This window comes from Mizuhopecten yessoensis, unplaced genomic scaffold, assembly GCF_002113885.1.
Source record: "Mizuhopecten yessoensis strain PY_sf001 unplaced genomic scaffold, ASM211388v2 scaffold9467, whole genome shotgun sequence".
Lineage (NCBI taxonomy): Eukaryota > Metazoa > Mollusca > Bivalvia > Pectinida > Pectinidae > Mizuhopecten > Mizuhopecten yessoensis.
The window spans coordinates 303,543-318,773 of NW_018408062.1; the positions used below are offsets into that span (position 1 = coordinate 303,543).

Genomic DNA, 15,231 nt, shown 5'->3' on the forward strand with positions numbered 1-15,231 from the left:
AGAGAGAGAGAGAGAGAGAGGGGGGAGGGGGGGAGGTCATAGCTTGAAGATATTTAATTTGAGATCGTGGTAGTGATCTTCTCCGACACAGACGGCACTAGTAACACCTTTCCGATTTTTTTTTATATATATATATTGCCAGGGCAGAGGAGGCCGGGCATTCATATTAGGACTAATTTAAATCTTGCATGTAAAACCAAAAATAATCGTTTAATTCAGCAATATAATCAAATCATACCATTTTACTGAACCCGGTAACATTATAAATTATGTAAATCTAATAGCGCACGTATCTTGATGACCCCGAAAATTCGCCGTGGGCCTTCACAACAGTTATCCCTTGGAGGGCCTCATGGCAAAATCAAACTAACCAGTCACTTATCCCTTCCTTTCGCATAAACCACTGTATAATTATAGAAACATAAAGTAAACTATCTCCGATACATGCCCATTAACATATTAAACTAAGTTCATCTGTGTTCAAACTCAGACAAAGATACTAGCGAGCTTAAGAGTTTTAGATATTTATTCATAACATAAACAGCGCTAGCATTTCTCTCGATTCCATTTCAGCTTAACCGGCTACCGGAAGAATACATGCACCGTACTACATGTAACTGCTAGGGCAGTTATTTTCTCCTTTGAATACTGCCCACCTGCAATAATGATTCCGTAACGAACTCCTTGCGCTATCTTTTGACCATTTTGCAACTTTTCGTTTCGTAGCTGACACGGTACATATGTACAACACTTTTCTTTCGCTTACTTCTCACGGCCAGTCTTTTTTGTTTACAAAGAAATGGTATGCTATGCGCATGCGCTAGTAGAGGGAAATCCCTGAACAAAACGTTGGTCAGACAGGTAGAAATACCGATGATTTTCTTAGATTTAATCATTTTTATGAATCTATTTCAGCCAAATCCGATTGTTATTTTCCATAAGGATTCTCACTTGATATGTTTATGTAGTATTTGAAAACAAAGACAAAAAATAAAGTAACTTCATCGTGATGCCCCTTTAACACATATTTGTTTTTATCTAATTGTATCTTTGCTACTCACATGTTTGATTTTTTTACCACAGTTGTCGACGAGCCGTTAAACAGAAACAAACAAATAAACAAAAATGAGATTGTCAAGACATCAGCTTTCATTCTAAACAATTTATAAATATAGAATATCATCTTGCAGACAATAAGTATATATATATATATATATATTGATGTCTTTAAAATGCATATAATACTTTTAAAGCCCACAATTGATCCTCGTCACCATGACATATATGCTAATGTAGAAAAACATCCAACAAATGTTAATGATTTAATATTAAATACTTCCCTGTGTGTAAATAAATCAGAAAGAAATCATACAGGCTCTCTTTCTATGTCATGTCGTTCAGTTTGATTATTAAAATATCTGTATAAAATTAAAAATGTTTACATGTCCTATTGTATAGTTTAACGGTACGAGGAAACCACTAACACAATATATAATGCACCCATAGAAATACCTTCAGCAGGAAAACAAACATAAACACGTATTCTGTGGAGCGGTAACAGTACGCGAACATGCTTTAGGAGCACTGGGAGCTCCACAATATGGCCCGACATTAGTTAAGAACATGTATTATAATGCGATTAATGTTTGTTGATGTTTGTTCGTTTTTTTAATTAATTAATTTTTCTTTTACATGGTTACAAAATATATTTGAAATCTTTCGTAACGATTAATAAGCACTGATAAGCACAATTTCTTGATAATTTTTTGTTAGTTTAAACCATTCATGTCAGGTAACATGTACAATTACAAAAACATTTCATTCTGATGGGAAACAGGTACTATTGTACTTATACAGTATTTGTTGTTTTACAACCTTAGGTTATATCAAATTTGTGATACACTACAAATAAATATTATGTTATAAATATGTATGTGTTTTAACTGGAAAATGAATAAACATGCTTTCACAATTATTTTCCAGCATTAGTTTCCGCCATCCACACGAATCAACAATTTAACAATAAACAACTGTACAAGAGTGTGTTGGTGTAAATGTCAACAGAGTGACAACTGTAGTGAAAGACGACACTAAAGGCAAATGTATATAGTGAGTCAATACCAATGAAAATCGTACCAGACAAAATCTCATTTTGAAAATCATTTTAGGAAATAGATGTTTTTTGTAGATGAGACAATCAATTTGATAACTTTATAAAAACAACATCAGATAAATATTTACAGAAAGTAAATTTCTTTAAACAATATTTTACAACCGTTCTTTTGTAATAATTTTGGTTTTTAGAAATATGATTTATCATGAATTATATTCTACATTCTTTATAGAATTTATTAACATAATCTTTAAAATATTATTCAGACAATGTTTAAGTCGGTTGTAAATATCAGAAAAATAATTACTGAGGAATTGGATCGTAAATATGGATATGTTAAAGGAAGTGTTGCAATTCATAAAACATTACACTATACATAAACGAAACATTTGAGGGATGAACTCTGGTTTATGGTGTAAGATACTTGATGTTAAGTGTTTATAGTCACTCTGACTACATGTTATTTCATTGATATGATGTCGATGAAACAGTATGTGTGAATTAGGGGTATTTTATCTGGCTAAAGTCAGAACTGTGTTCAAAGTGTATTATTAATATCAATATATTAAATAGATGTGTAGACATTATGCTTTGAGTTTACTTAGACAAAAATATATATTCATTTCAATTTCATTTGTCACAAAGTTAAACGTTTTTCATTATATGTATATACATGTTCCACAATTTTTTACCTAAGGTGATGTAGTCAAACAATTCTTCTGTTTGTATGTACTCGTCACTATTGGAGGTAGTAACAGAGACAGTGAGATATACAAGATACGATTGAGTTCGGCCATTAAAGCCCTAAATACCTACAAACGAACGTATTCCGATATACAAAAGTGGGCGTCAATTCAAATTCAATATCATATTATATGTCGAAAAATCACGGAAACAGACACTCATTGCGAAAAATACACGAAAAATATATACTGAAGTAATAAAGTAACGTTATAACATAAAGGACTGGTCATAATTGACAAATTAGTGTTTTCTTTATTTATATTTAGTACGTATAAGTTTAAGATAAATAACATATTATATTGGATTCGATTATCAAACATGCATTGTCGAGTGTACATTAGAGTTTTACATTCTTTCATTAATTAATTAATTATGAAAACGTATTAATACAAATATATACAAAACCCCAAAAATATGTTATTCACAATAACCTTAAATAATTTTAAAAGATTCACACAAAAAAAGCAGAATAAGAAAAAGAAAACTTTTTTGTAATGTTTTTATCATTTTTTTGAAATCATCAAAAATAATATATTGTCAAATTGTATTTGTATGATTTAACAAAACGTGTGTATAAACCCTGGAAAAAATAGTCGTCTGACGTAAATATGTGATGCACAACAGTATAAATATTGAAACAGCAAACACCATCCTATTTTCTTTAAATATACATCGGCTTATTTTTTTCAGTTAGAAATGAGGAAGACGAAAGTAAATAAGATCGCGTCAGACAATATGTTGAAATATACTGAAAATATCAATTCATTGGTTTACAAGGTCTCTCAATGTTCAAATTAGCGACTTCAATTACGTATTCGAAAAGTCGAATTATTTGGAGTACAATTCATATTATACGGATACAGATGTATAAACAGATTTCAAATCGTGTGCTATAATAAAATTAAAGTTTTCGACCAAAAAGTAATTAGAGAGTGTTTTGTTATTTAGAAAAGATAATGTAACAAACCTCATGCGATACATATTCCAGCTATCCATTATTAATCCAAACATTCGGTTTGGAATTTAACTTACATTACTGTTAACTAACAGACATATCGTCAATAATAGTATATTTCACTAAGGTACCAGAAAGTCTAAAATAATATCCTGTATGTCTAGAACTCAATCACGTTTCACGGAAAATCCCTCTTAACTGTAGATAGTGGGCGAATACGTTACAATAGCAACCGGACGTACAGGACACTCCTTAGTTAAACATAAGCAATTGGAGAAATCGTCCAGTACTTAAGCCAAATAAAATTCTGGTTTATTATATAAAAAAAGTGTTGACAGAAATATCAACTAAATTCCACAGGAGGTAATCATTGTTTTTGGTGTATCATAAGGAGTAAATTACTTAATAACTATACCAACCTGGTCTCGGTCTATGAATAAGGACACAAACATAACTAGCATGGTGGTATATGAAAAAGTAGTGTGATTTCTCAGTTTGATATCGTAACAGAGTGAATCTGTCAGACAATTTGCATGTTCTGCTAATAATTGAAAAAGGGCTTCTTATTTTATTTTTGTATATTCTATCTTAGAAAATGTATTTTAAAATAACTTAATTGATAAACCTTAAAATAACACACCGGCAAAATGGTAGATAATGTAAAATTTAAAAAAGGTTTTCTTGCGACTTTATTACCCGTTACCAGTTGAATATCATTTCCTTTTAAAATTAATAGTCTTATTACTGTGATTATATATTACAAAGTACCTTAAGTGAACAATAATTATATCGGGTAGACATGTTGATATACATTACACGACCCTAGTTACTAGGTCAATAGTCACAACATGTTGATGTGCGCTTCTTGTCCAATTATAACTCTGGTTACATTATGGTCACACCTCTCTGACCAATCATAATGCTTGTTACGTTATAGTCACTCGTCAATGTCGTTATTGATACTGACTGGGTCACGTATACAAGGATATCTCACATGCAACAGGGACGCCTAACCATAATTCAGTTTTGATAAACAAATGTGTTATGACACATCGGGAATAAAAAAAGTTATAAATCCTCAATAATTTAAAATTAATGACACCACAAAATACGGAAGTACCTTAAAATGGATCACTTTTCATTGATATGATACAACATTTGTATTTTGCAATACAAACGGATGGTACCGTTTTTTAAATCGAAATAAATGGAGCAAATTTGATCTGCCTTCTTAATAACTCAACAATAAAATGAAAATATTGTTTTCATGAAATGGAACGGTTCCACAATAATATTTCTAAAAATGATGTTTAAATGAACATTTTCATAAATAAAAGAAAAACAATTACCAGAGAGTGTCAAAACTTTCTAGTGGTGAAGTAGATACTGTATATGTTAAATGCTGTCAGTTACACTGATTGATCGGATGAAATGGGTTTTTTTGTGTACTCGAAAGGCTAAAATTCCTATGTGATCCTGACCTAACTAAATAGGCTCTATGAATAGAAATAAAATGCAAGGAAGGGGCATCTAGTGTTTTATAGCTCTATGGTGCAGTGTAGTTCATTTTGACATGCTGTATCTATTACTAACATTTCAAAACAAAGGTTTATAATATTCATACACTTTACTCGTTACTGGTTATTATCAATCTGAAATTAACTAGTACTCATTTATCTCCCTACTTATATATATGTATATCTCGACTGAAGAGCCCCAAGATGGACGAAAGTGCTAGCGAAATGTAATCTTCGTGTTTTTAGCTCACCTGGCCCGAAGGGCCAAGTGAGCTTATGCCATGGCGCAGCGTCCGTCGTCCGGCGTCCGTTGTCCGTCAACTTTTTCCTTTAAAACGCTACATGTACTAGTCCTTAACGGCTCAGAAAATCTTCTTCTTCTCAACCAATAGACGGATTTTTACCAAATTTGTTCTAGAGCATCTTTGGACAAAGGAGCCCCAAGTCTGTATAAACGGAGGGTGTGGTCCCTCTGAGGGCAGAGGGGCGGAGCCCAATAGGGAAAATAGAGGCATTGTTTTCTCCTACTATACAAGTGAAGGGATTTAAACCAAATGCAGTCTGAAGCATGTTAAGGGACAAAAGAATCAATTTTGTATAAACTGAGGTGTGTGGGGCCCCTTCTTTGGTGCAGATAGGTGGGGCCCATTACGGGAAATAGAGGGAAACATTATAGATCCTTCTCCTTTTGTACCGATGAGGGATTTTGACCAAATTTGGTCTGGATCATCATTGGCCAAAGGTCAAAGGATTCTCAGTTTTGTATAGACAGAGGGTATGGTCCCCCTGGGGGCAGAGGGACGGGCCAAATAGGAGGAAAATATATCAATCTTTAAAAATCTTCTTCCTGTCAACCAATTAAAGTATTTTGACCAAATTTGTTCTAGAGCAGCTTTGGACAAATGAGCCTCAGGTTTGTATATACGGAGGGTGTGGCAACTCTGGGGGCAGAGGGGCGGGGCACAATAGTTGAAACAGAGGTGTTTTTTTCTCCTACTATACAAGTAAAGGGATATAAACAAAATGCAGTCTGAAGCATGCTTAGGGACAAAAGAATCAATTTTGTATAAACTGAGGTGTGTGGAACCCCTTCTTTGTAGCAGAAGGGCGGGCCCAATAGGGCAAATAGAGAAAAATATGTTTTCCCTTCTGTACAAATGAAGAGATTTAACCCAAATGTGGTCTGAAGCATGCTTAGGGACAAAAGAATCAATTTTGAATAAATTGAGGTGTGTGGGCCCCCTTCTTTGTGGCAGAAGAGCGGGGCCCAATAGGGGAAATAGAGAAAAATATTTTCCCTTCTGTACAAATGAATGGATTTAAACCAAATGTGGTCTGAAGCATGCTTATGGGAAAAAACTCAATCTGTTTAATTTGTATAAAAAGGTGCATGTGAGGCCCAAAAGGGAAAATACAGGTAAATTGAAAATCTTTCTCCTTTTTTACCACCAAAACCGAATTACATGTAGTTCTTCTTGCAACTTTGTTCCTGTATTCCTTTGATAAACCTGTATGGTTTGTTCCTGTACACTCTTAATAAACCTGTATGGTTTGTTCCTGTACTCTTTTAATAAACCTGTACTGTAGCTGGTTTTAAATTGAAACATAATATACCAGGTGAGCTATTAAGGCCCCTGGGCCTCTTGTTTTTATATATCTACATACAGCTTCAGAAACACTACTGCTGCTTTTCTGTAGTGAGAAACTCTGTTTATTGTATATTCATTATATACATATATATAAGTAAAGGTTTTACGCACATCCCATTTTGTTTAACAATATTTAAGACCAATTTGTATTTTCAACCTTTTCGGTCCCTAGCATCACTGTTGAGTCTTAGAAGGACGAAACAGCTGCATGGTGCGGTGTAATTCATTTCTGGCATTCCTATCTATTACCAAAATTCAAAGGTGCAGTCCCATTGACTATCCTTTATACAGTACTAATTGTGACATCACAGCCCCCTCGCTAATGGAGTATGCAGGCTTCAGTTGAATAGCTACTGATGTATATTTGCATTCGTCGTCCCATTCTGCTATATTAATTTGCACAATTTTTAAAAACCAACTCATTGTGAACATTGATAGGTTTTATCAAGTAAAACTTAATTCAAATTTTAATAATTATGCAGCAGGTTTTATCAATTCTTGGCCCGGATGGACGGACACAAGTGGTGTTATTGTAAAAGAAAACAGGAGTGGTCGGGCAGGTGACCTGAAACATTTCATTTCTGAATGTTGACATATATGTTGCGTTTTCTACAAGGACTGCCCGTCCGGACCACATGGTGGGACCAGAGGGGAAATTATACATGATATATAATTTCCGTGGTTCATGATGTCATTTTATCATATATTTTATATAAATTATATATGTTGCACTAATCATGAACATGTCTTCCTACTTTATTATATATATATTACTCGTGGTGGTTCTGATGGAAGCAAGCAGAGCGTATTACTGTGGGAAGATACCGAGATATCAAGAAAACCCACATGGTCGAGCAGATCACCTTATGTATTGACCTTGATGTCCAATTATATTTTGAGTATTAACGCAGTGGTACATGAATATTGCTTTCTTGGTTTTTTTCGCTTTATCGTATTTCGAAGAAAACAAATATCTTCTTGTAAGATTTTTTTTATTTAGGGTAACCACGCGTTTTGTACTATTGAATGAAAACATGGATTACTGAACAGAAATAAATCTGTACCTAATGTTAGATAAATAAGGATAGCATTTGTCGTGAATTAAATTCTTCTCACCTTTTAGTCTGTTTATTTGATATGTTTCCAGGTACATTGTACCCTAATCGGTACTTGCCCTGCCTTATAGATGGTTAAAAATTAACCAATAGAATCTTAAGACCCACGTATTTTTTCTGAGTACTTCCGTAAGATTATGTTATGATGGTATTATGCTTTAACTAATGTTACCATATAAGTTTGTATATATTTACAAAATATCACAGATATATCATTTTAAGTACATGTAAGATTTAGCTTTTAAAAATCACAAAAAGTGGCGATGCGTTCTCTAACAAACTATGACATTCCTCCAAGATATAATTTACATTGACCTTCAAAGTTATATAACACTTTGACATTTTCAGAATTTTTTCCATTGCAATCCGCCCACATGTCCCATACCTCATTTTCTGCCTCCCTTACTTGCTAACTTAATTATTTAAGTTTCTGTCTGTGATTTTGATGATATATCCGAACGCCCCGCTATTCCAGTTTTAATGGGCCCGATGGTGAGTATCTGATCAGTTTTAATGTGACCAGGTGGTGAGTATCTGACCAGTTTTAATGTGACCAGGTGGTGAGTATCTGACCAGTTTTAATGTGACCAGGCGGTGAGTATCCGACTAGTTTTAATGGGCCCGATGGTGAGTATCTGACCAGTTTACATGTTACCAGGTGGTGAGTATCTGACCAGGTGGTGAGTATCTGACCAGTTTTAATGTGACCAGGTGGTGAGTATCTGACCAGTTTTAATGTGACCAGGTGGTGAGTATCTGACCAGTTTTAATGTTACCAGGTGGTGAGTATCTGACCAGTTTACAGGTAGGATAGTTCAGTATGGGGGACACATTAGTCCACAAGCACAATGTAACTCCAACATCATTGGAACTGTCGTCACATGAACGTGTCTACTGTTAAAACGTTTAACCCCAACCAACCAATCCATCTACTGTAAAACCTTATTTCGTTCTTTAACCTGAATGCTGATAAAGCTTTTGAACAAGGTAAATATTTCTTTGTTAAGTGATGCTTTAATTTGGTTATGTAATACATAGTAACATATTCATGTATAACACATGGTCACGATTGTTGATATCATTTTTGTCATAAAACATCACCAAATACAAATGTACCTATTATACAGTTGTGTGGTGTATGATAGCAGTCCCGTATCATCTATCACTCCCACACGTATCGTGACCATCACGGTAGATCACAACAGCGTCACTTTACACGCAATTTGATACATTTCTAAGGTTTATAAACCTAATAAATTCCTCCAGTTTAATAAAACCGTTTACCTGACCGCATAAGTCAGCTTTTTTGACGAAATGTCTGCTTTATGTATAAAATCAGATTAACAAATAAATTTTGCTTGAATAGAATTTTTTATTTTTTGAATTACGGTATGAAGGATGTTAGGACATCCTCTGTAATTGCGCAAACCATTTTGGTCATCGGTTTCAAGTCTATTTTTCTAATCATGAAGTAAGACGTCGGTTTGAAGCATCAGAGTATATGTTATAGGATGTTGACAACAAAGGTATTCCATGGTAGGTCAAAGGTATCTTACAGTAGGATTTATCATCCCTGCTTTCCACTTTGATCGGGTGTCGAGCCAGTGTTGAAACATTCTCGGATAATAGAAAGGAGCATGTCTACACACGCATTGAATTTCAAGATTTCATAAGGAATTCCATCTACTCCAGTTGCTATATTTAGTTTTACGAGCGATACAGCATTTTTAATATTTTTTTTGTAGTTGATAGCGTTATTCAGGTCGACCGTGCCTAGTTCGTGCTGTTGATCCACCAAGTCAAGTTTGCGATTCCGCTTCCGAGGCAGGCGAGAAGAGATCACGGACTGCGTGTCGGTGCATACATTTCCTTGGGAATCGTAATTCCCATTGGTACAATATGTTTCCTTTCATTTGAAATTCCAAATTTATCGATATCTTTCCAAAAATATCTCAAATGTTCCGCTAGCAGTTTGAGAGCTAAATCACCTTGGAGTTGGTACATCTAGTTACGTTTATGCTTGCGTAAAAATGTATCAAACACTTTCCTTACATGACAACCTACATGTTTGGAAGCATGTTTAACACCACCCAACAGAGTTTCGCCATACTTTCTCTTCAGCCTTTACTTTGTCCCACCCAGTTTTCAGATCGTCGTTCCAATACGGTTTGCAAAAATAAGTATTACTTTGCCTAGGCCGTGGATCCGTAACGGGTGGCCTTGAGGATTCTCTATCCAATTCCGAGACAATAAAGTTTTCAAACTCCGCATAAACGTCGTTGACAGCCTTTTCCCCCTTCCAGTTTACATTCAATGCGTGCGATCGTAGAACGTATTACTGAAACACATTCTTTTTCTGTTGAAAAGCTGCCTATATTGTTCGGGTTATATCGCACTCATTACTTACTCATATGTCCGAGCTATATTTCATGACAGGTTTACCTGTTTTCACTTTCACACAATACCACAACTAATTTGTTATGATATGATTTACATTTACTGGAAGCAGCTTATATTGGTATCTTTAACTGACAATAGATGATAATCTTTTTTTCTTCTATGTATGTACATGTTTTTGTTGTGAGTATAACATACATACTGTGTGTGTGTGTGTGTGTGAGCGCAAAAGATGTGGAAATCCTATAAAGTGCGTGCATTAAGTCAAACATACGTTTGTTAATGTATAGACGTTCATCACTCTGAGGCGTTAGTTCTTACTTGAGTATCACTGCTATTAATGTTCATCAACAATGGTAATACATTGTCTACATGTTCCCTAAACATTTCTGCCATTCTACGAAATTCATTTAAAAAATGTGCATTAAAACTTACTTTGAATACGATTAAATGATATATCTAACTAACCTTCCGAAACGGATATTGTATAAGTACTTAGTACTTGTTTCCGAATCGTTACTGATTTTGTTTTGAAAATATTATATATTGTATATTGTCAGAAACGAATACAGTTGAAACAAATACAGTTGAAACAAACTCCAGTGTTTAACTTTAGTTACACTATATATCATGGTGGTGAAAATATTAATATTATATCATGTTAAGGATTGTTGCCTGTAATTTGAACTGAAACTCATTTGATCTCAACTAAGCCCCACTGCCTGCGTGTGCGGTTCCATTGTTGCGAACAGTTGTCACTCCTCCTCAATTCTATCTTGGCTATTTCATGAAATGTTTAAACTTTTCCGTATATATGTATGTTTGCAAACATGAAAATAAACATCCTGGAGGTGATTCAGAGTTACATTTCGTAGTTAGGGTGCCGTCGATGAAGTAGAATACACTTACCCTTCCAGAATACATGGTCATATTTCTCCTTGTGCTTTTTCAATGGTCCCCAGATAATTATTCCCTTTGTCCATAATTTGCCCTGATTTTATCTATTTAAAATTCGAAAAACGGTTATGTTGACACATCCATATTATCGTGTTTTATTTCTCTCTTATCGATGATACACATGTTCATTTCATTATAAAGTATTTATTTCAAAAGTTATCTCACTTCCTGGTCTGCTTTGCGGTTGTCTGGAAGGGCCCAGACACAGAACAGCGAGCGTTATTTTTTATGAATAGGTGCTTTTTTTTAGTCTTTTTCACTTATTTTCCTAGTATATTAAAACGTTTTCTAGAGATATTGATACAACTGTGTTTTTCCAGATTTTCTTTATACACATATCAATTGCAATCACCGGCGGAATATGTGAAATATTTCATTGTGCACTAATGCACTTTTTGCCTGGTGTCATTCAACAGTAAAACAAATAGCGTTCCGATTACATTTAAAACACTACAAATATTCCAAGAACATTTAGTCTTACTCTATTTGTACGTAATAACCTCGAAGGATTTGTAGAATACACTTCCACGTTTACAGAGACATTACGGATGTTATATGACCGACTTGACCAACTAGCACTTCTACACGTATTGTTTATGGCAATGTCTTACTAGTTCAGACAAACATAACTTTACAGTAAACAAACAAACACTGAAGATTGGGCATCATCGACTTTTCTTATTTCTCTTCCTGACTGAGTGAGGTGAGTGGTCATTCTTGGAAGCATCGATTTCATAATCGGAGTTAACAGGTGCTGTTTTCTTATATTTCTGATTATTCAAGTGATAGAGGTGCGGGTATATCAAACATAAACCACTTATTTTGTTGTTTATTCAAGAAGACTTTGCGTTTGAATAAGCAATGTTCCACATAGTAAACTAATTCTGACATCAAAGTGGACAAAAAAAATCAACAGAGAACTATAAATAAATATGAAATGATGTTAAGATAAATATTTACAAAATGAATGATATTCCTTTACTCAAACATTTCATACTTGTTTACTTTCATTTAGTTTTATAAAGAAAAGTGAGTTATGACAATGCTGGATAAAAATCTGACAAAATAAATAAACGTTTATCATATAATGTTAATACTTAGCCTTGGAAATTTCCTCGATTTTGCGGGAGAGTTTTAGTGGTGGTATTGTTTTACGCTTCAATTATTTTGGAAACGGTATCGTATACACGTATTGTATTTATTTATGTGAGTGATAACAGTACCATTATCACGGAGTATGAATTATACTATTTTTCATTTTCGATACTTCTTCTCGAATTTGTCTTCGAATCAACCTCCCACAGCACAGATGACATGAATTTCTAAGTAGACAATAGGGGTTTCAGTCATGATTTAACACGTATTAAACATGGCTTAGATTTTGCAATCAAAAAAAATATAACCCAATCCATTTTTAAAGATCATAAGGATTAAACATGTCATCAATTTTAAACGGCGTTTTGTAAATAACAATGGCAGATATACTTTCGAAATAATCAAATGATCATTTAGATCTATTCATGTTCTCCATAGTAGTATTTAATGCAACTTTTGAATATCTACGGTACTGTGTTCTGAGAGCTATCATAGGAAACCATGGATATACTTAAAATATTCAGTTCGTAACGTTATTTTACTATCATTAATTTTATTTGTTAACTAGACATACCATATATGGGTCGTTATGTTGCATAGTCATTTATATTTAAACCTCATTGTGTATAATATACACACTGGTGATGTCAGTATCTACCTATTTTTGATAGACAGAAAATCATCAATATCAAAGAGTATAAAACAATAATGGCGCGTTATCTAGGTAGACCTTCGTACACGTATGACATCACCATACATGTGTTACCGGAGGGAGGATGCAAGTCCTGGAACATTGGTCCCCTCGCTATGAGCGGATAAGATAATCGTATTGTGGTCTATAAACAGTTAGTTTTTCTTTAAAGGCGGTGATGATTAATATAACTTGATAGTAGAACTTTATCTGTGTAGCAGGACGTGTCGCAACACTGCATGGTCTCGTGTCACGTCACAGGGTCCTCTGATGGTTTGTTAATGTAAACACTTTGTCAAATCATCAGATAATATAGTTATATCACAATATGGTATATACAGGAGATGCCAGGGTGTATTTCTGATAAAATCAACTGCTGATAGTGTAAGGAACACTTAATGCGTCAACAAAGTTGAATATAATTTGACTGGCTCATTAATTACTGAATCAAGATATAGCAACTGCAGGTGGGCGTAGCTGTCATCGTTGCATGTACCAGGAAAACAAACTAAATTTGAATTAAAATATTAAACGCTCGTTACTCATTAGTATCCAGTGGCGACGAAATGACATCATGGCTCAAAGTACCTCATCAATGAGAAACACGTTCCCAGTTACGAAAAAGTATACGTTAAGATTAACACCGAAATAGAAAATACATAAATAGTTTAGACGTACATTGTACATGTAAACGTACCACGCGATCCGATTCAATGATACATGTATCTTTAGATCATTGTAATTTGATGTGCAAAATAAATAAGTTGCAATCATTATTCACAAACTTAAACCTAAATTTGTGTTCATTTCAAGAAAAAAAATCATAAAAAGGTAAATTAAAGCTTATCAATTTGACACAGCATCAATTCACAAGGACATAATTAATCAAATTTAATATAAACTTACAATAAGAGGAACGGAGATAGATGCGTAAGGACATGACTTGCCATGTTTCTTACAGGAACGGAAAGGCGTCAAAGAGCATGACTTGCCATGTTTCTTAAAGGAACGGAGAGGCGTCAAAGAGCATGACTTGTCATGTTTCTTACAGGAACAAAGAGGCGTCAAAGAGCATGACTTGTCATGTTTCTTACAGGAACAGAGAGGCGTCAAAGAGCATGACTTGTCCTGTTTCTTAAAGGAACGGAGAGGCGTCAAAGAGCATGACTTGCCATGCTTCTTAAAGGAACGGAAACGAGTCAAACGGCCAAGATTTATCATCGTTTTTTTACAGGATCGGAGAGGCGTCAAATGGCATGACTTGTCATGTTTCCTAAAGGAACGGAGAGGCGGAAGGACACGATTTGTCATGTTTCTTACAGGAACGGAAAGGTGTCAAAGGGCATGATTTTGGCCTTTTTTATAAAGGAAGATGAAGGCGTCAAAGGACATGATGTGTAATGTTTCTAACAGGAGAAACGAAGAGGCGTTAAAAGGCAGGATTTGTCATGTTTCTTGCAGGAACGGAGAAGCGTTAAATGGCATAATTTCTCATTTATTTATATAACAGCATCAGGGCGCGTCGAAAGGTAATATATACCATAGTTAATACAGAACAGGAAAGTATTGAAGGACGGAATGTGTCAATGCGTCAACAGTTTCGAAGATTCAAGCTGTTTATTGGTTGATAAGAAAGATAAACACGTATAGATAAGTTCGTAAAAATAATAAAAATAACAACATACTCATGTCTAACCATAAAAACGGCCAGCAGGTTGAAATAAAGTATCTGCAGGATCTCTTATGAGATTGATAGCATGGGGTTACCCACTTCACACTGTCGTTTCAAAACTTGATAATCAACGACCTTCTAAAAAATGTTCATTGTACATATCTAATTATGGAGAATTATGCAATCATTCCGTTTTCATTGTGTGATTTGTCATTAATGCTTCTTATATTGGTAAATCAGGTGTAATAAGTTAATTTAAAAAATGTCGTTTAAACCTTCAGGTTAAAGATCGAATATAACCAAGGACATATATATTATTTACTGAT

General features: G+C 34.3%; 1 protein-coding gene across 1 annotated transcript in view; it reads left to right on the forward strand.

Annotated features, from left to right (window-relative positions):
• LOC110458172 (trichohyalin-like) overlaps window positions 1–14,581 on the forward strand; it is a 25,042-nt gene extending 10,461 nt beyond the window's left edge. The window contains exon 3 of the mRNA XM_021509772.1: window positions 14,195–14,581. Coding sequence (XP_021365447.1) covers window positions 14,195–14,581 — 387 coding nt within the window. The remainder of the gene's footprint in view (window positions 1–14,194) is intronic.
• Window positions 14,582–15,231: the final 650 nt, after the last annotated feature.